The sequence below is a fragment of the Lobosporangium transversale genome, assembly GCF_002105155.1.
Source record: "Lobosporangium transversale strain NRRL 3116 chromosome Unknown BCR41scaffold_49, whole genome shotgun sequence".
NCBI classification, from domain to species: Eukaryota; Fungi; Mortierellomycota; class Mortierellomycetes; order Mortierellales; family Mortierellaceae; genus Lobosporangium; species Lobosporangium transversale.
In genome coordinates, this window is record NW_019029027.1 from 243,740 (window position 1) to 269,279 (window position 25,540).

General features: G+C 41.3%; 8 protein-coding genes across 8 annotated transcripts; 6 read left to right on the top strand and 2 right to left on the bottom strand.

Moving 5' to 3' along the window:
* Window positions 1-613: 613 nt before the first annotated feature.
* Window positions 614-1,423, top strand: BCR41DRAFT_378901 (phosphatase 2C-like domain-containing protein; the record flags this gene model as incomplete). Its single annotated transcript, XM_022027182.1, has 2 exons — window positions 614-866; window positions 993-1,423. 2 exons carry the CDS (start codon window positions 614-616, stop codon window positions 1,421-1,423), a joined length of 684 nt encoding a protein of 227 aa, XP_021877217.1.
* Window positions 1,424-1,985: 562 nt separating this feature from the next.
* On the bottom strand, window positions 1,986-7,219 carry BCR41DRAFT_389509 (Non-repetitive/WGA-negative nucleoporin C-terminal-domain-containing protein). Its single transcript, XM_022028130.1, has 10 exons — window positions 6,628-7,219; window positions 6,409-6,506; window positions 5,984-6,250; window positions 5,306-5,863; window positions 4,367-5,179; window positions 4,012-4,213; window positions 3,680-3,878; window positions 3,328-3,581; window positions 2,768-3,210; window positions 1,986-2,667 (listed from the first exon to the last, which is right to left on the bottom strand). Exons 1-10 carry the CDS (start codon window positions 6,992-6,994, stop codon window positions 2,014-2,016), a joined length of 3,855 nt encoding a protein of 1,284 aa, XP_021877218.1. The 5' UTR covers window positions 6,995-7,219; the 3' UTR covers window positions 1,986-2,013.
* A 318-nt stretch (window positions 7,220-7,537) lies between these two features.
* On the top strand, window positions 7,538-7,893 carry BCR41DRAFT_287091 (ankyrin repeat-containing domain protein; the record flags this gene model as incomplete). The annotated part of the gene is made up of 2 exons (XM_022020290.1): window positions 7,538-7,647; window positions 7,752-7,893. Coding segments are annotated over 2 exons (252 nt in total), but the record flags the coding sequence as incomplete, so codon positions are not given.
* A 631-nt stretch (window positions 7,894-8,524) lies between these two features.
* BCR41DRAFT_361633 (hypothetical protein) lies at window positions 8,525-10,850 on the bottom strand. The gene is made up of 4 exons (XM_022025570.1): window positions 10,717-10,850; window positions 10,478-10,619; window positions 9,739-10,369; window positions 8,525-9,642 (listed from the first exon to the last, which is right to left on the bottom strand). The coding sequence occupies exons 1-4, from the start codon at window positions 10,772-10,774 to the stop codon at window positions 8,629-8,631; spliced, it is 1,845 nt and encodes a 614-aa protein (XP_021877220.1). The 5' UTR covers window positions 10,775-10,850; the 3' UTR covers window positions 8,525-8,628.
* Window positions 10,851-13,397: 2,547 nt separating this feature from the next.
* Window positions 13,398-14,134, top strand: BCR41DRAFT_425420 (hypothetical protein). Its single transcript, XM_022030586.1, has 3 exons — window positions 13,398-13,416; window positions 13,513-13,580; window positions 13,682-14,134. The coding sequence occupies exon 3, from the start codon at window positions 13,688-13,690 to the stop codon at window positions 14,051-14,053; it is 366 nt and encodes a 121-aa protein (XP_021877221.1). The 5' UTR covers window positions 13,398-13,416; window positions 13,513-13,580; window positions 13,682-13,687; the 3' UTR covers window positions 14,054-14,134.
* A 402-nt stretch (window positions 14,135-14,536) lies between these two features.
* BCR41DRAFT_361636 (MoaB/Mog domain-containing protein) lies at window positions 14,537-17,911 on the top strand (the record flags this gene model as incomplete). Its single annotated transcript, XM_022025571.1, has 9 exons — window positions 14,537-14,668; window positions 14,824-15,047; window positions 15,135-15,537; window positions 15,673-15,879; window positions 16,025-16,374; window positions 16,614-16,792; window positions 16,979-17,140; window positions 17,289-17,463; window positions 17,612-17,911. Coding segments are annotated over 9 exons (2,066 nt in total), but the record flags the coding sequence as incomplete, so codon positions are not given.
* Window positions 17,912-20,187: 2,276 nt separating this feature from the next.
* BCR41DRAFT_176828 (hypothetical protein) lies at window positions 20,188-20,792 on the top strand. The gene has a single exon (XM_022019739.1). The coding sequence runs from the start codon at window positions 20,275-20,277 to the stop codon at window positions 20,593-20,595; it is 321 nt and encodes a 106-aa protein (XP_021877223.1). The 5' UTR covers window positions 20,188-20,274; the 3' UTR covers window positions 20,596-20,792.
* Window positions 20,793-21,426: 634 nt separating this feature from the next.
* Window positions 21,427-22,389, top strand: BCR41DRAFT_374369 (hypothetical protein; the record flags this gene model as incomplete). The annotated part of the gene is made up of 1 exon (XM_022026862.1): window positions 21,427-22,389. One exon carries the CDS (start codon window positions 21,427-21,429, stop codon window positions 22,387-22,389), a length of 963 nt encoding a protein of 320 aa, XP_021877224.1.
* Window positions 22,390-25,540: the final 3,151 nt, after the last annotated feature.

Genomic DNA, 25,540 nt, shown 5'->3' on the forward strand with positions numbered 1-25,540 from the left:
TATTGAACAGGCTAAACCAGATATGGTCCCTCAGGTCATTCGAGATCTGCGTAAACTAGGGGGATACTTTCGGTCGTTTCGACCCCATTTCCTCGAACCATTCTTACCACCAGATTTTGAAGAAAAATACGGGGCAAGAGGAAAGGGTGCTGGAGAATCTGCTGCAGCCGAACTGGCTAGACAACAAAGGAAAGTTCATGTGAAGGGTAAGGGCGGTCAAGTCAAGTCGATGGTGTTCATTCCACACCCAAACGCCACAGAAGAAGAGCAAAAAGAAGAATTGGAAAGCTTGGAAAACCAGGCTATACCAACAATTTCAGCATCGGCAGCAGGGGTCGAAAGAGAAGGGGAAAGTGCAGATCAAGATAAAAGCATAGTGGACGAGATTCAAGGGAAAGAACTGCAACGTGATTATGATGACTATGATGATCCGCTTGAGGTAACTAGGCGGAGAAACCTAAATCGAACTTCACCCCTTCCGGGAGGAACATCCTCTTACTCTGGGTCAGATCCTTCAGAGTATGAGCAACTCATTATACGTCAGCGTGGTAGCCAAAAAGATGATGGTGTATCAGTAAAGCCCAAGGCGCCTGCTATACCTATTCCTACAACCATGACTTTGGAACAGCGCCTGTGCCTGTCCTTTTTACAATGCGATACTGAGCTCATCCGTGACAAGTATGGAGATGGTTCGACAGCCTCTGTAGTGATTGTGCAGTCCAAAGGTGCATTCTGGGAGGCCAAGGATGACTTGGATTTGATTCTAGCTCATGTGGGCGATACACGAGTCTTACTCTGCGAAGCGCCTCGTGGAGAGAGTATCCAGTTAACAACGGATCATCATCCAGATGCTGTAATGGAAGTTGGTAATGTTCAAGGAAACAAACAATCAAACAAAAACAAAATCGAAACAAAAAAAAAAAAAAAAAGTGCCTATTAAGTGATAATGAGATTGACCTCACACGATTTTTTTATTTTTTGTGCTTCAACAGAACGTATCCGCAAGATGGCTGCCTATGTCAGTGCAGATTCGTTTGGTGAAAATATGTTTCTGGGCCAATTGGCCAATACACGTGCTTTGGGCGATATTGCCATGAAACCCTTCGGAGTCTCTGCAGAGCCCGAGCTAATCCGTCGAACCGTCAAGGCCAATGAAGCTGCCTTCTTAGTCCTCATCTCTGACGGAATTTCTAGCGTCATGAGTAATCAAGAAGTAGTCGACTGTGTCAAGCTTGAAAGCAACCCTACACAGGCAGCAGCTAATGTGTTAAACTTGGCTGAGCAATTAGGGGCAGAAGATAACTGTACAGTCATGGTCGTCAAGTTACCAGCTTGGGGCACTAAAATGCCTGATCTTTCCAAAGAGTTGAGGGAGTATCGATGGCAAAGTGAGGCGCAACAATCAAGAGCAAGGAGGCGCTAGACCAAAAAAAAAAAAAAAAAAAAAAAAACTTTTTATGTATTATAGTGGTAGCATTTCATACATCTCCTCTTGTTGGTAATCAACTTGTGCTATTACCGCGTCTATGCTGAGCATTATCTACTAATCATAGAGAAACACCATCTTATGCGAAATAATTAGTCTATAAAGTAGCTAAAATAACACGTCAGATGCGACTTGATGGAGGAAAAAGATCCAAATTTGAAACCCACGCTACTAGAAGGATGATTATATTAATCTATTTCTTGCCTTACCATATCGATCGACAGAGAGCATTTGTCCGTCATTTATCAGTCTAAATGAATTCCGGGCATGCTTTGTGGTCAGCAGTTTTGAAATGTCAGTAAGCGACGTGATAAACACGATGTACAAGATCACTATGCATAAAAATGAAAATCTCGATCTGATGCAGACGTGAGCAATCACGACTGAGATCAAGCAGTGTCAAGTGGGATCCCTCATCTTTCAGGGACCCCATTTCATCCCAGAGGATACATTTTAGACATGAAGTGAACTTTAAACCAAAGTGGCAATTGCAATTCCGCTCTGTCTCAACTTCTATCTCTCTTTTATTACAGATCTGCGTCTTTCATCTCCACATCTTGGTTTGCCAAGAATGATCCTGCTTCTGCCCTCGATCCCACAGCTTCTTTTTTGACAATGTATTTAACCTGCTCCCACTTTTCCAGCAGCTGGCCATCATGAATACGCCTTTCTAGTTCTTCATTCTCAAGCTCATAATCACGAATCATAGCCTTATAGTTCCTGTCGATATCGACAGCTATATCATCTTCATTTTCTACAGCCATACCGGCTGAGAACCGCTCTTTGAATAGCTCTGCAGGCATCGTGCACTTGGTATCTTGTGGCCTTAGCAAGACTAAATCATCTCTACTACCACTACTTCCTTGTTCCACCACTGCATACGCCCGACACATCCAAGAATTCATCAGCTTGTCCCGTGCTTCCTGTTCTGACATGTCCTCAAGTTTCCAATATGAATCTTGTACAGAGCCTGAAATAAAGATACGCCGCCAGATGTCCTGCAAAACGTAGGGTCGACGGTTTTCGGGAATATCGGACGAATGAAGACAAATGTTGAGTACAACGTCGCAAATGTCCAAGTTTTGGATTTCAAACTTCTGTTGCAGCATTAGAATGTCAAGGAGGTCCTCTGAACTGATTGTTTGGCGGTTGAGCAGCGTCCGTATGGCTAGAAGCGTTGCCTAATCAATTGACAAACAATTTGCATAAGTGTATTTACAAAGTCAACAAGCCATACTAAGGCTAGACCGATGTCCAAATTAACTTGCATGTCTTTCATACCTTGTACAGAGTCGGCTGTTCTGGCAAAATAGAAGATCCAAAGGTTTTAATAATCGCTTGAGCCCTCTCTTCGATACTCGCCAATGTGCCTACTTTATGATCCCATTCATCTGCTAATAATGCTTGAACAGTTGCCATCTCGAGTTCCTCATTGTTTCTACTTGCATACTTCATCATTTCATCCGAATTTGCAGCACCGTTCTCTTGTTGCTCTTGCGTCACGCCAGCCATGAACAGGAGTTTACTCAGACTCAACATTGTCCTTCGGCGATTCACATTACTTTCAAGTACAGCAGCATCTTGTACACGCTGCGAAGCTCCTATAAATCGTTTGGTCTTGATGTCATGCAGCCAGGCAATCTTGTTGTAGTCACGATTGTCGAAGTAAACTGTGAGCAAGTCGCTGTATTTCTCGCCCATTTCTAAAAGATCCGATAGTTGATCTATTCCATGTATCCGCAAAAGGTATAGCGTTAGCTCATATACCGCGAATAAACGTTGTTCCTGATAAAGCGCTTAATAGCTCGTAGATTTGGTAATTGGGTCAATGTAAAACATACCATTATCATAGTACCATTGAAACAAAGCGTTTGCAAAGTCTTGTTGATATATGTCAATGTAGGCTGCAATTTGGTTCTCATTCCCTATACACAGCTTGACTAGTGTATCAAAATCTTTGTACCGTTGGGCCAATTCAATCGCAGTTTGTGTTCTCTTGAGCTCAACCAACGGTGTTAACAGCTCTGACTTTGCTTTATCGTATGCATTCACAGCAGTGACAACAGCAATGTTGTGAACGCTTGATGATGGTAACCTAATAAGCAGTTAAAATAAAGTAAAATAAATAAGCTGTACCCAAATAGTAAAATTGTCTTGTATAATAAACGATTTAGCCATGTTACCGCCCCTTACCCTTCTAAGTATTGCAGACGCTCAGAGAATGCCTGCAAGGCCACATCTGCAAGGTCACAAAGTTGATCCAAAAGTTCATCAGTTGAGGGTGAAGATCTAATAACGTCCAGAGATTTTTTCTTCGTGTCGACATGCTTTTTAAAAGTTGAAAGTGTTTCCATGTATTGTGCTGAAAATGCCATAATGATTTTCTCCGCTCCTGTCATTTAAATATGGGTCAAAGTAAATTAAATAAAAATCATATGGAACAGAGAGGAAGATTAATAAGCAATGGATCACTATTAATTTTCAATCATCAGATAAATATAAATGATTTTTCACAACCAACGAACCTGTCCAAGGCTCGAAATTACAACTCTTTTGTAGCGCATAGCTTGCCACATTCTGCTTTCTATAATTCCAGGCTGAGCGCAGACTGAGAATCATAATTTTGTTGATATTCCGTACGAGCTCTGCTTGTTGGCCGTCAGACAACGACGTGAGATCAGCAGTGGATCTCTGCAAGTTGGATAGAAACTCAGCCAAGTTGTCGGCCTGCAAACGTAGAAAATTGAAAAATTAAGGGTTAGCGCTCCTCTGAAATACATTACCCTCCAAGATACAACAAAAGGATTGTTTTTTTTTTTTTTTTTTTTTAAAAAAAAAAAAAAAAAAAAAAAAAAAAACGCTGCCGAATGTGTGTCGTACATGATAGTTCATAAAGAAGGAGATGGGATCTTCAGACAAGTTTGCTCCAAGCCTCTGCAAGCTTTGTGATGCCGCATCATCCATGACTTGCTTCAGATTTTTCCTGGTGCTCGAATTTCTGTCCTTAGCTATCAATATTAGTTGATACTGGCTCCATAATGCATTTGCGGCTGCCAATTTTTCTGCAGCCCAGCAGAGCTGGAATCTAGTGTCAATTGTGAGGCGGCTTGCCATTCCAGCAGCTTGGATACTCTCAATGATGCTCGTGATCCTCGTGTAACGTTCCCAAAGCTTTCCAGTCAAGTCCTTGCCCGAACTTAGCAATGCTGCATAGGACTTCATGATCTCAGTGCTAACATTCAACGAGGCCTGGTTAAGATCACCGCCGTCGTAGTGTGTTAGATCAAATGAGATAGGGTTGTTCTTTTTGCGGCCAAAAAAGACTGCCTGTTCCAGCTTAGCTTGTAATTGCTCCGTCAGCAGCTCCTTGGGTGATCTGGGTTCGTCTCCTAAAGTTGAAGATGGTAAGCTAGAGCTTTTGCTGTTGTCTATTTGGATGTTGATCCCTAATCGGCCACTAGCCTTGCATATAATTGTAAGCTCACTACTATCTTCCATCTCTAAACCGCGCTGCTTCCAATCCTCTGATCCAAACCCGATAATCCTGTCTGTCTTCAGAGGAACCAAGTCCTCGAGGTCCATCTTAGGTGATGTCGAGCTGATGATTACTGCTTTGGGCATGACAATGAAAACACCTGGGCCACCCTTTGGTACAACTAGTCTTGGCGATGCCAGCGGACGTAGATCCTCTTCCTTTAGGGCCGAAGCGGTATAGGGATATTTCTGCGTATTAGTCACTGAATTTGCTTCACGTGGGAGAAATGGTATGCTATGGGATACAGTATAGGAAAATACTGTTTTTTTTTGCATTCAACTTACCATTGTGCTGTGGATATATTTCACGCTTTCAATATCAATGCTTGGACTAAACTGTGACGAAAGTGTAAACAGCGCACAAGACAGTGGTGTCGTTGGATATTTCTCGGCAGTGTCAAAAAAAGTTACTAGCAACAATAGTTTGCCGTTTTTAATATACTCAATATCCAAAAGACGAACGTCGGGATCGCTGCCAAGAGGAAGTGTAGCAGAGTAATCACGCAAAATCCGTTCTGTAACCTTTTCCTTTAGCGGAATTTCAGGCTCCTGGGCGTATTCGCCAGACCTGTGAAGGCACCATCTATGAAGGGTTCTCTGTGTCAAAACGTATAAATTCCATCGCCCAAGCTGATCCTGGATTTTGGGGCCAGAGGTTAAGGATTTAACTTTTTGAGATATATCAGGTCCTTGTGTCTTGCCAATAATGCTATAGAACGATGCCATTGCCCCTCCTGATTTCCCATGCAATTGGGTCGATGTGAGGGTAATGGATCCGAGCTGCTTTTTGATCGCCATCTGGTAAATGCACGCGTATCTTGAGCCAAAATAATATCCCATGGGCTATTTATTGACATTTCATATGAATGAAATGGATTGTAAGTCCAGGGTCATACGCTAATGCGGCACATATAATATGAAAGATAGTGGCTAGTGAGTGACATCCTATGAGGAAAAACTTACCCCAGCACATTCAACATAAGTAATGCAGTCATTTTGGGCTAAGTTAATTTTCGTATCCACATGCTCATCGACATTCGAGAGGCTGAGATCAATATTATTCCAGTACCAACAGGTTCCGTCGGGAGAACATGCGAGTACACCAGAATTCTGATTATCTGATTTGGTTATGGTGACCACTGGCAAAAGAACCGAGGCTTCTGCTGATGTATAGCTGTTTGGTGGCATTGGAAGGCTGATACACATTGGAGGAGATCGGTACGTAACATCCTAATTATAGAAAAGATCATATAGTTCCATCCAGGTTCTTAGATTCCCGATCTATTATAAATTCGACAAGTGTTGTTCTAAGGTTCACCCTTTGTGCATTGCTCTTTCGAAAAAAAAAAAAAAAAAAAAAAAAAAAAAAAAGGTATGAATAGTGGTACCTTCTGGACAGCCCAGATGTAACATTTTGACTGTGATACAATAATGCCAAGCCCTGCATCAAAGTCTATCTTGGCTGCCATGGGCTGTGTATAGAAATCTATAAAGTCAATAGATCCAATAATGCATGAGAAATCTACGTCAGTATTTTCATATATTTCGTGTTCATGCCGCTCCTGCGCAAACTCTTAAGCAACTAGTAAAATTCAGTTACTGTATACCTGTCCTGCTCAGCGCCTCATCAACTTCACGAGGTAGCGGTCCGAAGTATGCCACTAATGTTTTATCGGTTTTCGAATAAATCGAATCTTCATCGATTGGAACGCCTTCACCTAGACGTGGAGGGAGTCGTGGAGTGTTATCATCTATATCTGCTCGAATAGGCGTCCAAGTACTCTCTAAGTCGGAATCGGCTGAATAAGCAAAGAATTTGCCACGATTTATTGATGAAATGGCGGAGTGAGGCAGCGCATACTCAGCATTAGTATCGACTGCTCGACTTTCGTTTTGAGGCCGATTACTTGATCCACTGCTATTGTCCTTAAGATTGGCTGCCGCTCCTCCTTTAGATGCCCTTGCCGCGAACATAATTTTTCTTCTCACGTTTAACTTTAGAGTGGCTCAAGCTCAAAACAAAAGTCTAAAAAAGCCAAGCTTTTGATTTTTTAATGTCCCTCAACTCTGTTTTGCTCCTTGTAGTCGAATCCAGGAATGAGATTATATGGAGCAGAGGTACCCGTCAAATAGAACCGTAGACAAAATGCTCTGAATTGACAAAAAGAGTGGACTGATGGTTGAATAACAAGGGAGGAGAGATCAGAGGTATGCACCGCGACAAGCGCGTCCCAGAAAAGTTGTGTTAAGACTTGCGCTCACGGCAAGTTCTGCGCCACCGAAAAAAAAAAAAAAAAAAAAAAAAAAAAGAAAGATTGCATTCATCCATCTATTCATCCCTTTTTTTTAGCATCATGTCTCGCTATAACATTTGGCTGGCCGCAAGTAAAGTCCCTCATTCTCCTTCTCTTTTTTCTCTTGATAGATAAGAAACCTGACAATCTTGGACATCTTTTTTTTTTTTTTTTTTTTTTTTTTTTTGCCATGGAAGACGATTGACACCCTATCCCGAAAACCTCTTCCTGTTTCATATTTACAGGCGACGGTGACCTTGCAAGTGTCAAAAAGTATATCGAAGAGGACGGTATTTCTATCGACACTCAGGATGAGAATGGATATTCGGCACTGTAAGATAATTTCAACATATCCTTTTGTGTCTCTACCTTCCCTCATTTAATCACAATTACAAACGCATTATTACAACTTTTTTATGACTGTATTTCAATTTTAGTCATGCCGCAGCATCATATGGACACAAGGAATTGATTAAGTATTTACTGGGGAAAGGTGCCAACGTCAACATTCAGGATCCAGATGGCGATTCTCCTCTTTTCGTCTGTGAGACAGTTGAGATTGCCAAGATCCTGATCGACGCTGGAGCAGACGCTAATCACGTTAATGGGAACGAATTGACTGTAAGCTGCTCTGTAGTAACTGAAGGCTTCTCATTATAATGAGTTTAATCCTTACTTTTCGATTTTAAATTGGTCATTTCTTGATTAAGTAGTATCTTGCTTGTTCCTTATTCACCCTTCTTTCCTTTTAGGCGGCAGAAAATGCGCAAGAGGAGGAGTGGTTTGAGGTTGCTCATTATCTTCGCGAGCTTACTGGAGTACCTCACCCTGACAAGGAAGTTGATGAGCTCGAGGACGACATGTCACACCTTCTGGAAGACAGTGATGACAGTGACAGCAACAAATCAGAAAGTGACAAGGAAGATGATGACAGCGATTCCGATGTCGCCGGCGAAAACAAATTTAGGCAGAGGATAGAGGCTATAATGAAGGCTACGGAGGCCGATGGCAAGAATCGCGATGAGGAACTCCAAGTTGTGGTCGCGGAGATGCTGGCTGCTGCTGGCCCTGAAAGAGCAGCTAAGCTTTCGAAAGAACTCCAGGCTCTGGACAAGTAGAATATAGTATGCAGCTGAGCAATATATTGTATTTTAGTCATGACTAAAGCAAGTCATTCCTCGGTTAAGGACTTGGATATGGTCATAGGAGGGTTTAATGTGGTCTCTAATGACATTATTAGTAATTTTTATTGATGATGCGTACATGTGCCATAGAAAAAGTTGTAATAATATTACAAGAACTAACGATACTGATTTAAAAGCGTGGAGAATATCTTTGTCGACCCTCAACTCCAACAGCATTCTTGACACGCTGGACATCACCACCCATGCGCGCGACCAACTGAGCCCAGTAAAGGCTACGAGGTTCGACAGGACGGTTATGGGAAATGAGTCGTGTTGGAGGCGCCTCAAACATGACATGGTCAGTTACATGCCCTTGAAACCCAATGATCCAATTGGTTGCTCCAGGCGGATCCTGGAAACAGTTCTTATTCTGAAGCGCTTTGCAGTTATACACAACATGGAAAGCCCCTGCCCACCCTTGACCAGAACCCATCCATCCTCGTTGACGTATGTTCAAGGTATTGCATGTTATATTGTCATATAAGATTCCCATAGCAAAACGTTCATGTGGCCCTGTATCGTTGTTGCCATTCACTCCTGTTGAATCTACAAACACGTTTGGTCCGCAAACTCGCCCTAGCGTAATGAAATCGTGTCGAGCATTATTTGTGAAGCAACGCTTAACAAGACCCATTTGTCCACTTAGATTGTACATGTAACGGCGGCCTCCTTCCGAAGGTTTGGATACGGGATGAAGCACAGAACAATCCTGAATGGTAATGTACCGAGACCAAGCTGCTGCATAGATCCCGCTGACGAAATGCATTGTAGTTACATCGGCAACCCAGCCATGAATTGTGCTATCTAGCACAATAGCATACCAACCATGGCTTTCATCCTCTGGATTGCACGAATCGAACTCGCTCACCAAACGCATATTTTCAACGCCAACATCGGATATGGTAGGAAACTTGTGGACAAGACCATAAATACGCGCTGGGGGATACTTTGGATCAAGGCACATTACCATCGGGATGTCAATAATAAATGTACTTGTTGCTTGGTCAATGGCCACAATCTTGCGTTCGAAACGGAATGTGAAAGACTTCGCTGTCCATTGTGTTGATCCGGGACCATTGGGCCTTGCTGGTAGTCTGTCCATGCCAATATCACAGATCCATTGATCACATCCAGGGCGCTCAATCTACTCCATGGCATAAAGGCGTCATTATTATTAAGTATGGGACCTGGCTCTCAAGCTAGATTTCCTTTTACTTTGAAGAGCATTTTAATCACTTACAACAATAGATTCGCCCACGGAATATCCCTTGGTACTCACGACTGGGATATATGTTGCCCCACATGGAACAAGTACGCCTTGTCGAGAATATGTTTCGGGCTTACCACAGCCTTTGTATCCATTCACTGGCATCATGTCTCTTGTCCTGGCCATGCAACGCTGTTTCTCAACACATCCCATCTCGGACCTCAGCATTCCATTTACGAGAATGAAATCACGTTGGATATTGCCTGTAGCAATGACGATAGTTCCATCTTCACCTTGACCTTCGCCTCTAAGGACAATACCCGAGGCATTGATGACAATTGCTCCTGCTACACGATATGTGCCAGCTTTCAGCAGGACTGCACCTCTAACTTGCGCTCCATCCTCACCAATACGTTGCAAGGGCAAGGCTGCAACGGAATCTATGGCAGACTGGATTCTGTCAGTATCGTCCATGAAAGGATCAATGGATGGTTCGACCACCATTTGAACAGGAACCATAGGGAGCTTGACATGACCCTCTCTATACCCAACTCTTGAGAAATCAGGAATCGTGTTATTACAGGCATCGGGCACTTTGAGTGTTTCTAGATCACAAGTATCCATGTATTCTGTCTCCCTGGATGACCGAGGCTGTGCAAATGGTCTATTTAGAAGCAAGTGATTTTTCAATGTTAATCCTAATATTGGTTGGGTGAGATCTAGGAATGAGGTTGCTACAAGTCCAATAGTTTGGTATCGCAGAGAGCCTTACGCTTGATTTTGGAATTGGTCAGTCTGGTGGCCGGGATACTGGTTGCCTGGGTATTGTGCGGCCACTTTAGCCTTGTGTTCAGCCGACTGCGAAGGAAAAGATTGCCTAGGAGGTTGTACGGGACGGTTTTCATGAATGTACTCTATATATTTGAATGCAATTTACAATTCGTCAGGTATGAGGGTCAATAGACGATGCTTCATATGTACATGATATTCGTCTTGGAAAATTTGCTGTACCACGCATTTTGTTGGCGAGCATGCGCCCAGCACGTCGCCCAATTTGTTCCAGACTCATGACGAGGAAGATTGCAATAAGGAGAAGGGGAATAATGTACGAATCCAGTTTAAGATGAGAGATGTGTGTGTGAGAGAGAAAAAATATACAATGAGCAAACGATGAGGACGATGCGGACTATTTCAGCATGGTCTGATTGGTTGAGTTTTGTCGGGCGCAGCACGATGTGGTCATGTGCACGTGACAATTTAGGTCCCTGTGTAATGTCTCATACACGGAACCGTTCATTGAATCAAACAATTGAAGGTTCAAGATTAATCCATTGCCCGTAGGAGCACCACCCAATAAGGTGGCGGTCAAACAGCTAGAACCAATGATCTCATACTTTGCACTTTCGTGGCCTGGTCGATCGAGTTACTTATTCTAACGCGCAAGCATTGTTTTGCTGTTGCGACGAAATGCCGCTTCGAGTAAGCTGGTGGTATCTGAGAGCACATGCAAGCCCTATTGTTGCAGCTCGATCTTTAGCTCCCATGCCTAAAAGATGGCATTTCCACAAGATTTTAAGATTCGTTGACTGAATGTAAATATGAACAATATGCACTGTGACTATGGGGTGTGCTCAAGTAACTGTCATTATCACTTTAAGTGCCAGCATATAAATGTTTACTGAGGCAATGGGCATATATCTTTATTAAACAAAAGATTGGATCATACTGCAGTTCGAGTATGAAATTTAAAAAAAGAAAAAAAGGCAAGTCGGTAGCCACATATTGATCAGTCTTCATATTCTTGAAGGAGCTATCTTCTCTATTCGTTCGTCTCTACTAAGGGTCAAAATCGCCTGGGCTAGATACTGACGAGAGTGAATGCAAGTGATCTCCTTTTATTTCAGCCATGATTTCACACGAAAAATAACCCAAAAACAGCGTGGCTCGTGCTCTGTTTGTAAATCATCAGCTTGGTGTGTGATGTGTCAATGCTGAAGACTTGAATGCCACCATAGACAAATAGACCCACTATCAACGTTGGTCTTTGTTGTATTTAGTAAGGTATATGAATATTGAGTTAAATGATCACTTTCTTATAAATTTGTATCTCTTCAGTAAGTAGAGGATCAACAAGCATGTGTAGATCCGCAAATGACCAAACCATAACCATGTATTAGTACCACAAGTGCAAAAGCCAAGCGCTAAGCCACGCCCTTTCGTCTTGGACTGCGCATGCAACAGTCCTGAGTTAGCTTTCTAATCCTTAGCTCCTCATCCTATTCATTCGTCTAAAGGTATCCCGGAACCGGTATTTCTTATTGCTGTATAAACTCTTAAAATATATGGCACTTCAATAGACTAATAAATGGTTTGCCAATGTTGGTACTGGTGCCTGAGGTAAAGCTGAAGGTTATCATCCTTACAAATGAGCCGACGCTGACTGTTGATGCAAACTTAAAATGAAGTCCAGAAGAGTAGGCTATTAGAGGTGGCTATCCTTCTTATTGTGCATCTACGAGATTGACTTTATTCATTTAGGAGTGTGTGCAAGCAATAAAAATATATAGTATGGGTCACTTCCTTGTCGTCCTATACTCTTCAGTCTCAACAGCTTCCTCGATGTGTTATTCATCCTATGTAGTCACTCACATTTAAATTCCTAGAGCTGAGACAGGCTTTGGTACCTGCATCTGCTGCTCTGTGTCTGAGCGGCAAAGAAGCGGGTAAGAAGACGATTCACGACAAGCGCAGCAAAGAAAAAGGCCTCGTCCACTGAAACTTGCCAAGAAAGTGCTTGAGTTGGTTCAAAAGCGCGGAGGGAAAGTCAAGAAACAACTCCATTTTAAAATAACAAAAGAGCTTTATCAAAGTTTATCCTTGGCATATCGGGTTTCTGCCACGCTCTTGCGGACAGTATGCCTAGTGAGTGGACTATCGGGATTTGATCTGTTGGGCCTTAATATGGCACAGAGGTGTAGGAAAAAAGTTATTACTGTCCAATGATTTTGCTTCGTTTCTCTAGCCAACTATCTCTTTGCCGCCACCAGTCTTATCACGTCTCAATAAGTCTTTCGGGCACTGCGCGACCATTACCACAGTATCTCACTGTACCTAACGTCGAAGGCACACTGTTACGGAGGAGGGATCACCCATAGTTGTCAACTACCGCTTTACTTCGATGCTTCACTTCTTCACTTCTACGAGATGTATGAGGGGGCATCCGATTAGGTCAAAAAATATTAAAGAACGTGAAGTCCCATTAATGCAAGCTTTTGTGATCCAACGGCTATGCAAACGCTAATTTCTCTTTCCCATTAATTAGTCGCTTCTCAAAGAGGCTCATATGTGGCAGTGCACATTCATGATGCAGATACGCCGTTACAGGAGACGCCGTTAAAAGACGGCGCGCTAGGAAACCTTGGCTAGCATGCTTGTGACGGGTAATAAAATAAATACCTTTTCATTATTCTATTGCTCTTCAATGAGCTAACATTCTTTCCCGAGACGGCGTGTTTTTTAATGGTCTGTACAATGTTTTGTTCGTAAATTATCTGAGCATTTCCTGAGAATGAAGAAAAGAGACTGTAGCACAACTATTTCACTTCCTCCATGATCTAGCTAACTCTGTCGTTGACAAATGTGCAGATATATAAAGGTCCTCTTCTTGTCTCCAATTATTTTTTTCATCAGCACTCTTCACCAGCAAGCAAAGTAAACAGCTCATACTCATCTCATTGCTTTAGTTCCTACACGCTTGGTTCGTATTTATATTTCGTCTAATCACCCAAAATCTTTCCAACTCTTTAGCTTCCCTCTTCGTTTATTAAGGACACTACCTATTTCGTCCCTCTCCACCGTCTCCACCCAAAAATAAGGTAAGGACAACTCTCAATCACTTGTTCTCAATATTCCACTCTTTTCTTGTCATTTTCATGTCGTTCTCACATGCAGGTATCCCTTCCTCCTAACAACATAGCTAAACATGAAGTTGACCAGTTGCATCTTGGCTTTGATGGCAGTTGCCGCAGCTGAAGCAGGCTGCAGAAGGATGAAGTTGAATGGCGATCCACTTGTTGTTGCAACATTCACCGACACTGCTTGTTACAACAAGAACTACGGAAGAAGGTCGAGGAACCGTGGTGCGTGCATCAACATTAAGAACAGCAAGTCCTTCATCTTTGAGTCGGCTTTGAATCTCCGCAACGAGCACTTGTGCAGAATTAGACTTTACAGCGATAATGGCTGCAAGAACCAGTTTGGAACATCTCTTGGACACTGGATGAAGGAAACTGTGTCCAAACCAATTGGAAGCATCCGTGTTTCATGCAGAGGCGAGCCTTACTTTTAAAGACCTGTTCTTTTTTCTTATACCAAAGAAACTTTTAAACTAAAATGTCTATTGGGTAATAAACTTCCTCTAAGAGCCGGTATAAAGACTAACAGAGTTGATGAGTGATGTTGGTAAATTTGTCTATGAATGCATAAGTACCTAACGGTACAATCTGTCTATGTAAATGGGGTGAGAAGTCGAAGCGAGACGTGATTATTTCCTTAAACTTTAGAGTGGAATGGATGGCACACCCTACACCAAACCTGTTGAAGTAGATCCCCTGAATAGCTTCAATACCCAGCCACGCTTTTATTCAGCGATAGAATGGAATAGTATCTTTCTCCATGAGAAGGAATATCTCCAGGATCGTAGCCTCCCCAATAAAATTAGGAGTAATGCTAAAAGACGAGCTTCGCGTGATACACATATCAAATGACAGTCTCTGTAAATGCAATGGCTCTATCGAAATTTCCTCAATTGCAATCACTTGTTTTTGGTTATAAATGCAAAGCGCAGCAATCGAATGCAATGTTAATGAACTTGTAAAGATTTGTACTTTTCATTCTTCTCAACAAACTAATTCGCATCATTTTTTAACAATGTCAAATCAATTACGCGTTGGAGTCCTCACAAGTAATGCCTAAATAGATAATTGCCTTAGAAACACGCCGGCTTTTATTATTATCACTATTGTTTAATTTATTTAATAGATGTAATAATCAATACGGTTTTCGCTTTTCTTTTTTTTTTTTTTTTTTTTTTTTTTTTTTTTTTTAATGTGATAACAGTCAGCGACACTGCATCCGTGGATCCTGCATCTGACACCAGTGGACCATCTCTTTGCCGTCTGCTCGAAGCGGAGCCTAGATATACAATTCAGATGACAGCATGCGTGCCTGATGACTTCAAGGCTATTCAGAAAACTGTCACCGCCTGGTGCGACGACCTCGATCTGCACCTAGTCCTCACCACTGGTGGAACAGGCTTTGGCATTCGCGATTGCACTCCAGAGGTAGGTAAATCTTTAAGTCCTAAAAAAAAGGAAAAAAAAAAGAAAAGCTTTATGGAAGAAATAATATGTATTCACTCATGTGGAAAGGCTGTTTTACCACTTATTGAGAGGCAAACACCTGGAATTACGCATCTCATCTTTTCCAAATCCATCCCCATCACGCCTTTCGCGGCCCTGAGCAGAGCTGTGTCAGGCATCCGCGGCCAGACCCTAATCTTGACATTCCCTGGAAGTCCAAAGGCGGTTAAAGAAAACTTTGAGGCAGTTGCAAAGATACTGCCTCATGCTATTGATCTTGCTCGTGGAGGAACAGGAAAAAAGGTACATGAAAAGATGCAGGGTGGACCACGACCATCGGGCATTGCCTCTGAAAGCAGTAATAGTATAAGAACAGAGCATTCGCATGGACATAGCCACGGACACACTTGCTTCCACCACAGTGACAGGGAAGCTAGGACAGATGCTGGATCGCTTGAACTGGGCACGCCAGGTATATGTCTCCCCATATGGCTGCATGTTTTTTTTTTTTTTTTTTTTTTCTCTTCTTATGTTGAATTTATATCCAAAAAAAAAAAAAAAAAAAAAAAAAAGGGCATTCATTTTAATGCATGTGCTTGGGTTATAGTACCTAAAAGGCTCCGCAAATCACCATATCCACTTATTCCAATGGATCAAGCGCTGGCAGCTGTCATGGATCGAATTACACCCCTATCCTCGACCGAAAAGCCTGTCGATGAATCATTGATCGGTGCAGTATTAGATGAGGATGTAATCGCTGTTGAAGCTGTCCCGGGGTACCGAGCATCAATTCTGGATGGTTATGCAGTAATTGGTAAATACCAATAGATCACAATATATAATGATAAAAGAGACATGTAAAAATGGGCACGTGGTTTGTATATCTTTTTATTTGATCTTTGATCTTTACAATCCTAATATGAGATCTTTTTTTTTGTTTTTTGTTTTTTGTTTTAAAGACACGGATGGTCCGGGACAGTACCCAGTCACTGCGGTATCCATTGCAACAGCAGCATCGGATGGAACTACAAAACTTCTTCCAGGGCAGATTGCTAGAATTACAACTGGAGGTGCAGTGCCCGAGGGGGCTACAGCGGTGGTCATGGTTGAAGATACCAAACTGATCAAGACATCCGAGGATGGTACGAAGGAAGAGATCGTAGAGATTTTGACCAAGGTGCGCAAAGGAGAAGCTATTCGTGAGATCGGATCTGATATACGAATTGGCCAAGCAGTTCTCAAGAAGGGACAAGTTATCTCCGCTGTAGGCGGAGAAATTGGTGTGCTTACCTCAATTGGTGTCCGGAAGGTATGAAGTGAGAAATGACGAGAATGTGGACAATGATGATGATATTTTATGTTCGTTTCCCGAATATGGCCGTGACTCTGTGTTACCCATCTGCTGGGCACCAAAAAAAAAAAAAAAAAAAAAAAAAAAAAACTTGTACACGTGGCAAACTCACGCGTTTTTCTTGTGTTCCCATGCAACAAAAAAAAAAACTAATTTCTTTTTTCATCTCAAAAAAAAAAAAAAAAAAAAAAATGTAGGTGCTTGTGAAACAACAGCCTGTGGTTGGTTTCTTGTCTACTGGAAATGAGGTGGTAAATCATGATAATGAACAGCCATTGAAGATGGGGCAGATCCGCGATAGTAATAGACCAACCCTTATTGCCGCAACAAAGGCTGCAGGATTCGAATATCTCGATCTCGGCATTGCTCCTGATAGGTATGTATTTTAACTTAAGCTTTTTTTTTTTTTGCCACGTTGATTTTTCCAGTCCATGAGACCAAAGCTGCTTATTTCAATTCTTGAAGCTGCAGGGACTTCTGCACTCATCATTTACTTGTGGTTACAGGATATCTTGTTATTAGTGACATGAACTAATAATACATTACCTCATTCAATTCATAGCCCTGAAGAGCTTGAGGCTTCAATCAAGAAAGGATTGGACAGATGTAACATTTTGGTCACAACTGGAGGCGTTTCTATGGGAGAGATGGATCTCTTGAAGCCTATTCTCGAACAAAAGCTTGGAGCAACCATCCATTTTGGTCGTATCATGATGAAACCAGGGTATGCATGCATTGTTAATCAGAAAAAACAATGACCCAGCCTCTCTCTCTTTTTTTTTTTTTTTTCCTTCTATAATATTCATTATACATATTTATACTATCTAATACTGGTTTATTTTTATGTCGCATTGCTTACTATGAATAATTAGCAAACCAACTACATTCGCAACAATCCCTAGTCCAAATGGCGGGCAGCCAAGGCTCATGTTTGGTTTACCAGGTAATCCAGTTTCAGCTACAGTTACTTTCCATCTGTTTGTATTACCAGCTCTTCGAAAGCTCGCCGGTTACGAGAATTATATGTGGCCCAGTATCCAAGCAGAGGTAAAAAAAAAAAAAAAAAAAAAAAGAGAGAGAGATATTACTTCTTGATTTTGCATGATGCTCTCGTACGATGGTTGCACCAATCTATCACATTTGGACCCACACGATATATTTATTCATCCAACAACGCCATGTTTCTGCGTTCTAGATCACGCATGATATTCGATTGGATGAGAGACCAGAATACCAACGCGCTACTGTCATGGTCACACCTGAAGGGCATATTAGAGTCCAATCTACGGATAAGAACCAAATGAGCAGTCGCATGGTGACTATGCTCGGTGCTAACAGCCTGATGGTCCTTCCCGGAAGGACTGCCGAGCGAGCAAGCTTAGAATTAGGACAAAAGGTTGAATGTCTATTAATTGGCAAGCTTATGTGAAGCCACCATGAACATGGCTTGTGAATTATAAAACAACAACAAAAATAAAAAGAGCATCCCTCGGCCATACAAAAAATATTGATTTGTCGTCATGGTTTAATAAATACATACCTCCCGCAGTTTTAACCTTGCTTTGGAAAGCAAAAAAAAAAAAAAAAAAAAAAAAAGGCGCTACTTGAGCAGCTCTATCATGAAGAGATTTTTAATATGGTAATCAAGATATCGATAGCCGTTAATATTGAGTAGATAAAATCACTAACTGATACTGATGATTATACTGTAGTGACCAGCATAGACAAAAAGAATAGACAACAAAGCCTTGTCATCCGTTATTCGAACACTCGTCATTATGTTAGTCTAGGTTGACGACATTGTTCAACATTAATCATGCATAACAGTTTAAGCTTTTTACAACCAAACGTGGCATGATTGTCAGTTCTAACAAATGCATTTGCAACAACAGAAGAAAGTCTAACGAGAGTGATGGCAACAGGTCAGGGTCAGGGACAAAGCATTGGTGAACGTGGGATGAATAAATATGGTGCTGCATCAGTTTCAATCCCATGGTTACCCAGGTCACCCTCAATGCAACAAACAGGTGAGCATGCAAATGCTTTTTCTTTACTCTTTTGTAATACATAATATCAACTTATTCTATGGATAACGTGGCGCCATACGATGATTGGCATGATTGGTATGATTGATATGCGGCACATCTCAAAAAAGGATCTTTACATTTCTAATCAAATATTTTTTACATGGATAATAATCGCATGAATGCTCTATTCAATGGAAAATGAAAAATGCATGGGTCGGCTTTCACGTAAAAAAGTGTGAGCATTTCGGATGCGACCGTTGTTGTTTTTTAATCGGTTGAGCTATTCAGTGATGCCTGCAGACGGCCCCTTGCCCTATTTTTTATTTTATTTGCTAATATTTGAAGAGCTGTAGAAGTTAACAATCTTCAACTGGTCTTCGGTGGTATTTCGAATGGAAATACACTTAATGGATTCGCTCGACTCGACAATTGAGGATCTAATTATAGTGAGCATTCAGCCAAAGGGATACATCAGTATCCAAATCCACAAACCAACAGTTGTAAAAGTAAAAGACAAACAATGTTAATGGTCCGATCAACGCTTTGTTGGAATCGTTTTTTTTTTTTTTTTTTTTTTTTTTTTTCTTTGAGAGCGGATATAACCAACAAGAGGTAGATTAGAAAATGGACATGCTAGGAAAAAATATAAAATAAAAATATAAAAGCCCTTTTTGTCCTTTTGTCCTTTTATCTTTTTTTTTTTTTTTTTTTTTATCGTCTCGCAGGAACCAACGGGATGGAGAGATGAGAGGAAAAAAAGAGAGAGATATGAAAAAGGAGCTATGATGAGCATGAGCAAAAAAAAAAAAAAAAAAAAAAAAGAACGCCATGGTTACACTGCACCGCTTCTTAAATCCAGCTCTTTTCATTTAACTGTTGCCCCATGCTTTGATATGTTGTGAGATTAGCAACATTGCCCGAGAGAAAAGTGTTTGTCCATGAGAGCAATAGTCTGACACTTGCCCTTATTTTTTATTTTTTATTATTTTTTTGGGAGCACAATGGGCTCAATGCTTTACACTTGACATTGGGCTTTTAATCCATGAAAATATACAACACAGCATGGTGTAATTACCATTCAATGCAAAATGAATATTTGTTCAGATAGAGACTACATCCTCCCACTTTCTTCGTCATAGCCCTTATATTTAATAAGTGTCCATGTTGTGGTTTTTCCTTTCGTTGACAATGAATTCACTTTGTGCAATATAAACTGAGAATCATTATGCAAAGATACAAAAATGACCAGCCAAAAATGAGATGTGGAAAAAAGATCTGTGCAGTCTGTGCAGATGGGATGTGGATGTGCACGTGGGAGGAATAGGTTTGGACCGTTGACGATGTCACACCCACGACCACGAGCTCAAAGAGGTGCATGGCAACACTGTCCACCCACTCATGTCCTCAACGGTGCAGCCCAATGCTGTGTCAGGGTCTCTCCTTTTTTTTGCCATTCTATTATAGATGTTATTATATATAAATTTAAACAATAAACTATATAGATATAATATAAATGTTTGTCTTTCTGTGTTGAATATTGAATATAAATAAATGGCAAGCAAGGCATGGGGCATGGCAGACATGCAGTTCAATGCTCAATGAGCATTTACCTGCTTTGTTGACTAACAGTTTTATGTAAAAATATACCCAGACTGAATCGAATACGTTAATTCAATTAATCAATCATCTATACTGCATATAAATAATTTTAATGCAATACATCCATCTATTCAACCTTCCTGACATTTTGTCAACACAACACAACACAACACAACACAAGATGGACCTTTGGGTCTTTATGGTCTAAAAAAAACCATTATAACAAAGAAAGATGTTCCCTCCATCTCGTTTCTTTCTTTCTTTCTTCTTTTCTCTTTCTCTTTCATCGTCTCCTTCTTACTTTTCTACCCCATACTACTTATCTTTTTCTTCATTTTCTTTCTTTCCCGCTAATCTCTCGTCGTTCACAACATCAGGTACTCTTTCCTTTTCCCTTTTTTTTGTTGTTTTGATCTCCATGAAAAAGAGACAGAGAAGAACAAGGACCAACACTTGCTCCCTGTCTTCTCCCTCTCTTCCTCTCGTTTCTTTTCAACAAGAACCAGCTCTATTCTTTTGTTTTTCCCAAATTACACCTGTGTACAACGGTTAGCAAAAGATCCTCCTCACCCCCTTTTTTTGTCCAATCCCCTGGCAAACAACAACCGCTGAACAAACATCCATGACATCGTTTTATTTATAATCTTGGAGACGAACGAAGGTGCTCCATTACTGATCTGTGAGCGAGAGTTGCTTTCTTCGTCTTGTCTGGCAACCTATCATCGTCATCATTTCGTCAGCTCTTCCCTACCAACACCATCATCTTACTGTTTTGTTTGTCCACTGTGGCATCACGTTGGTATCCCGCTCCAAGTTATGCATCCGTTCCCTCGGATAGTCATTTCTCCTCTGCTCTTATATTCTCATGATACTCGAGGAGCACTCCCCACTTCATTGCGCCTTATCACTCTTTGGCTCCTAGTTGACTGTCGTATCATCTAGCGCTATGTTCTTACGCTCACTCGCTTTTGCTCGATTGCTCTCTCTCTTTCTTTTTTTTTTTTTTGAGACCTACTTCACCTCATCTTACCTAACTCCTGAATCCCAAGTGGGGTTGAGCATTTCTATTTCTATGCTTACATTCAGTGACTATCGTGATCCTAATACCCTACTACTTTTATAAAAGGCCTGCCCAACACCATGACTAACTTCAACGCTTTTATCTCCCTTCTTGCTTATAGTTTACTTTCTTCGTCTTTCAATTCCTTTACACTCTTACTGTCCCACCTAGTCCTTTCTCGACATCTTCTGAAGCCCAAACAGTACATTGACCAATCTTGATCAGAATCGTCATTCCATATCATAGACTTCCTTTTCCTCCCCAATTCTTGCTATCATTCTCAATCTTCATTTAAAACGAATAAGCAAAGAAAACAATAACAAAATGTCAAGTCTTTGCAACAGGATGTACGATGAAGGGTTTGGTTTATTGGGACCCCGGCATCAACATGGGATCCGTGCAAGACGTCTCTCCGTACGGAAGGCCCAACTTCATCGTCGTGAGGACATCACAACGGCTGAATTCCTTTATGCATATGATCATGGCGAGATCAATGGAAATATGCATCGCAAACAATCCGATGCGATGATGCGTACATTGACATCTACCTCAGCTTTATCGTCATCCTCAATGTCATCATCGCCTCTATCACAGCTGTCTGCTTCTGGTATTCCTTCACACTCAACCCGATCAACATACTCAGCGATGGATCATGCTACATGTGCGCCTTCGTTTAACACCAGTCCAAGACATCGACGATATGAAAACCCTGCTGCCGCTGGAGTAGAGGATGATACGGCCAACTGCGCTTTCCACGGCCACCAGTCTGCAGGCGGATTGGTATCCTGGTGTTCTTCGTCCTCATCTTCATATGCGCATGCACACAATCTCGGAATTGGAGCAAAATCATCACAGTATTCAAGTCTAGGGTTTGTGCCGCTCCCACCTGTTACATTCCGGATGAACATGCCGGGTTCACCGCTCTCTCCATATCCTGCTCACTGTACCTATTATAACTTGAACTATCATGAAGCCGAACTCGAGTACTCTTTCCCCCCAAGACCAACAGTGACCAAGATGCGAGGAACCACTCGCACAATGGGTACTGGAGGTCGCATTGGAGGCGGGGGAGGGAGCAGCCAATACATTGATAGCCCCGTTCCTTCCAGCGTTCATCCCGGTCAAGATAGCAATGCTGATGAAAGAGACTGCAATGATGATACAGAGGGTGGTGAGAACGAAGGCAGCAAGCCCGTACCTTCCGCATATACCTTCCGTCGTCGAAACGCGATCGTTGAAGGATCTGAAGATGCTCCTAGAGCCAATGGCTTTCCAAAGTCTGTCTAATGGTCCTTTTTTTTATTTTTATTTTTATTTTTATTTTTACCTTATCATTATCATCATTGCATCTCTCTAAGGCTTCTCTCTTTCTTTTTTATTACGCATTTTTAATCCTACACGCTGTATTCTGCCATTCTCATCCCACATTCAAATCTGCATATACCCCTCTTTAACTCCATCCCCACTTTCCTTCTACAAGGCTCTTCTCACCCATTTGCCATCAATGGTTAGGGACAATTGTGGTTAGCACTGAAAATTAAAAAAAAAAAAAAAAAAAAAAAAAAAAAGACTTCATAGCTTATTTTTCGTAGCAAAGCATTTTTCATATTTTCAATAAAACTTGACTGGAAGTCAACTGATCCTCAAGCCGTGAGACAAATAATGCCTCTGTGCGGATTGTAGTGTGCTTTTGGGATTCAGAAAAGAGAGTATTGTCTCTTTTATGTAATGAGGGATTTAGAGTTCATCCCCTGGGGCCAAGCTTTTTGAAGTTACACTTGTTATCAGTAGCGTGCACAGGGTCACAAAATTTTTCCTGTGATCTTATATTTGTTGCCACATGATATTTCAATCCTCCCTCTTTGATATCCATCTATCATTCTCTTATGGTGAGTTCCTTGCATCAATACGAATCACAAATATTATCCTTCATAGTCCAGCGACCCTTTCCTGTGTAATCTTTCTCTTTAATAAATCTCGAGCTACAGAACTACCCTTAAACTAAAAATAAACTTTTTTTTTTTTTTTTTTTTTTTTCTGTTGGCTGATCTGGTACTACATCTTTCTTTTTCGACCGCTAAGAATCGTATGCTCCTTGGGTGGCCGTGGGCGGGACAGGAAAGGGTCGCTGGTACGGATAATGAGCGTAAGACTTCCTTTGTCGTCTTCGCTATCCATAGTTATTCATTTATTATATATATTTTAATAACGTTCTCTTCCTATTTGCAAGACGCATTGTGGCTTTGCGCTATCACCATCCTTTAAAATACTCGCTCCATTGAAACTATTGAAACAAACATTCATAACACTACCATGGCCACCGAAGTAACCCTCTTTTGCGTTAACGATGGAGATTCCTCCATGTTCTCAGTGGATATCTCCTCTTCAAAAACGATAGACCATCTCAAGGATGCCATCAAGAAAAAGAAGCTAGAGTTTCATGATATTGATGCAAGCAAGCCCACTCTCTGGCATGTCGCCATTTCTTCTATCTCCGGGAAACCAATTACATTAAGCAATCTTACAGACGAGCAGAAGGCGCAGAAAAACCCAGAGAAGCTTGAAGATCCGACTAACAAGGTCTCTGAGGTTTTTGGCGCTGTACCACCAAAAAAAAAACCATCCATGTCATTATTGAACAACCAGGTACTATTCCACTCTACTGGTATACCTTTTTTTTGTCCACAGTTAACTATGATTAAACAAGTCATGCGCACTTTCTATTTGTATTCCTTTTTCCTAAGCTAAAAGTGAAGAGAACGAACCTACAATCGCAAGTCTACAGACGACGAACGCGGATTTACAAAAGGAAATCGCCGACTTGAAGCAACGACTGCATACGAACGTAAATTTAGAAACGATAATCATAAATTTACAAAAGCAAATCGCAAGTTTACAAACGACGAACGCAAATTTAGAAACCGACCTGAGGCAGCAACGACTGCATACGAACGCAAATTTAGAAATGATAGAAAAGGAAAACGCCGAATTGAAGCAACAACTACATGCGGACACATATACTAGTAAGTAATAATCAACAATAAGTGAAAATGTGGAATGGAAAGATGTCAAAGAGAACCATAGTGAAAGAGAGCTGATTTTGTTGTTATTCTAGCACTGAGCGTCGTGAACAAAAGAGATCGGAATAAGATTGCTTGCACATATTCCACCAATATTAAAACAGCTACTATAGAAAGTCTGCGAGAAAGCCTTCAAGGTCATTGCTTGGAGTTTGAGGAGTTCGAGGAAGTCCAAATATTTGTGTACGATGAGGAAACGAAGGCATTTCTGTTGTTGAGACGATATTCAATTTCGTTCTATCTTGGAAAAACTTCAGAAAAAAAATGGGAAGAGGCTCACTATATCTTTGGATACCCCAGCCATTAGTTTTTCGTCATGGGGCTGGAAAAAAATTCAAGACACGTATAAAGTACAATCGTTCATGGATCTACCAGAATTTGATCTCAAGCCCAAGGAGGACTTGACAGAAGATGAAGAGGCAATATTGGGACATATTGTGCAGGATTGCATTCGCAAGGGTAGAGCCTATGCATTTAATGCAGAATCAAATGAGGCCACAAGATCAACAATTGTCGATCCATTCATGGTTGGAGCAGCATCGCTCTATGCGCCCGACATGATCCTTTCGCAACAACAGTCTTTAAAAGGCACGCGCGGCTATGGGACTTTGGACTTTGCTGTTGTTGACCGTATCAATTCGGGGCAATTTCTTGGCATTACGCAAGTGAAGAAGGACGATCATGTGCAAGGCTTTGCACAAAATATGGTACAGCTCGATGTAGCCTTGCACAATAGGAAACGAAAACGAACTGAGGAGGAGAATGGGGATTGCCATAGAGTCTTTAGGGCTTATGGAATCGTAACCGACTCATGGCAATGGGCATTTGTTGAATCTACATTGGAAAATGGCGCGCTAAAATACCGAAGGTTGGAAGTGACTAAACATTTAGAAGTGAAAGGAGAAATGAAAGACGTGAGAGACAGATGCAAGCTTATATTTGGCTTTGTCCTTACTCTTTTCGAATTAATGAAGGATGAAATGAGCACGAGAGGGTAGTTTCAACATCGAATCCGCCTCCCCAGCAACCAAAAAATCAAAATTTGATCAGTCATCAACAACAACAATAACAACAACACAATGATATCCGCTTAAAATAGCATACAGCAATTTTGTAATAAATAATATACCAATATCATCGGTTGAAAGCTTTCAAGTAAAATGGAGTGGTGCTTTAGAAATGTCTAACAAAACGCCTTCAATAGTGTGGTTTATTTTTATTTTAAAGAAATATATGTATAAACACATTACTCAAAAGCTTTTTTTCTTTGTGCTCGACGCATCTTAATGTAGGAATTGTTGGAGCCAGCGTTGATGATAGCCTTGGAAACTGACGTTAGGGCATCAGTTTCCTTTTCC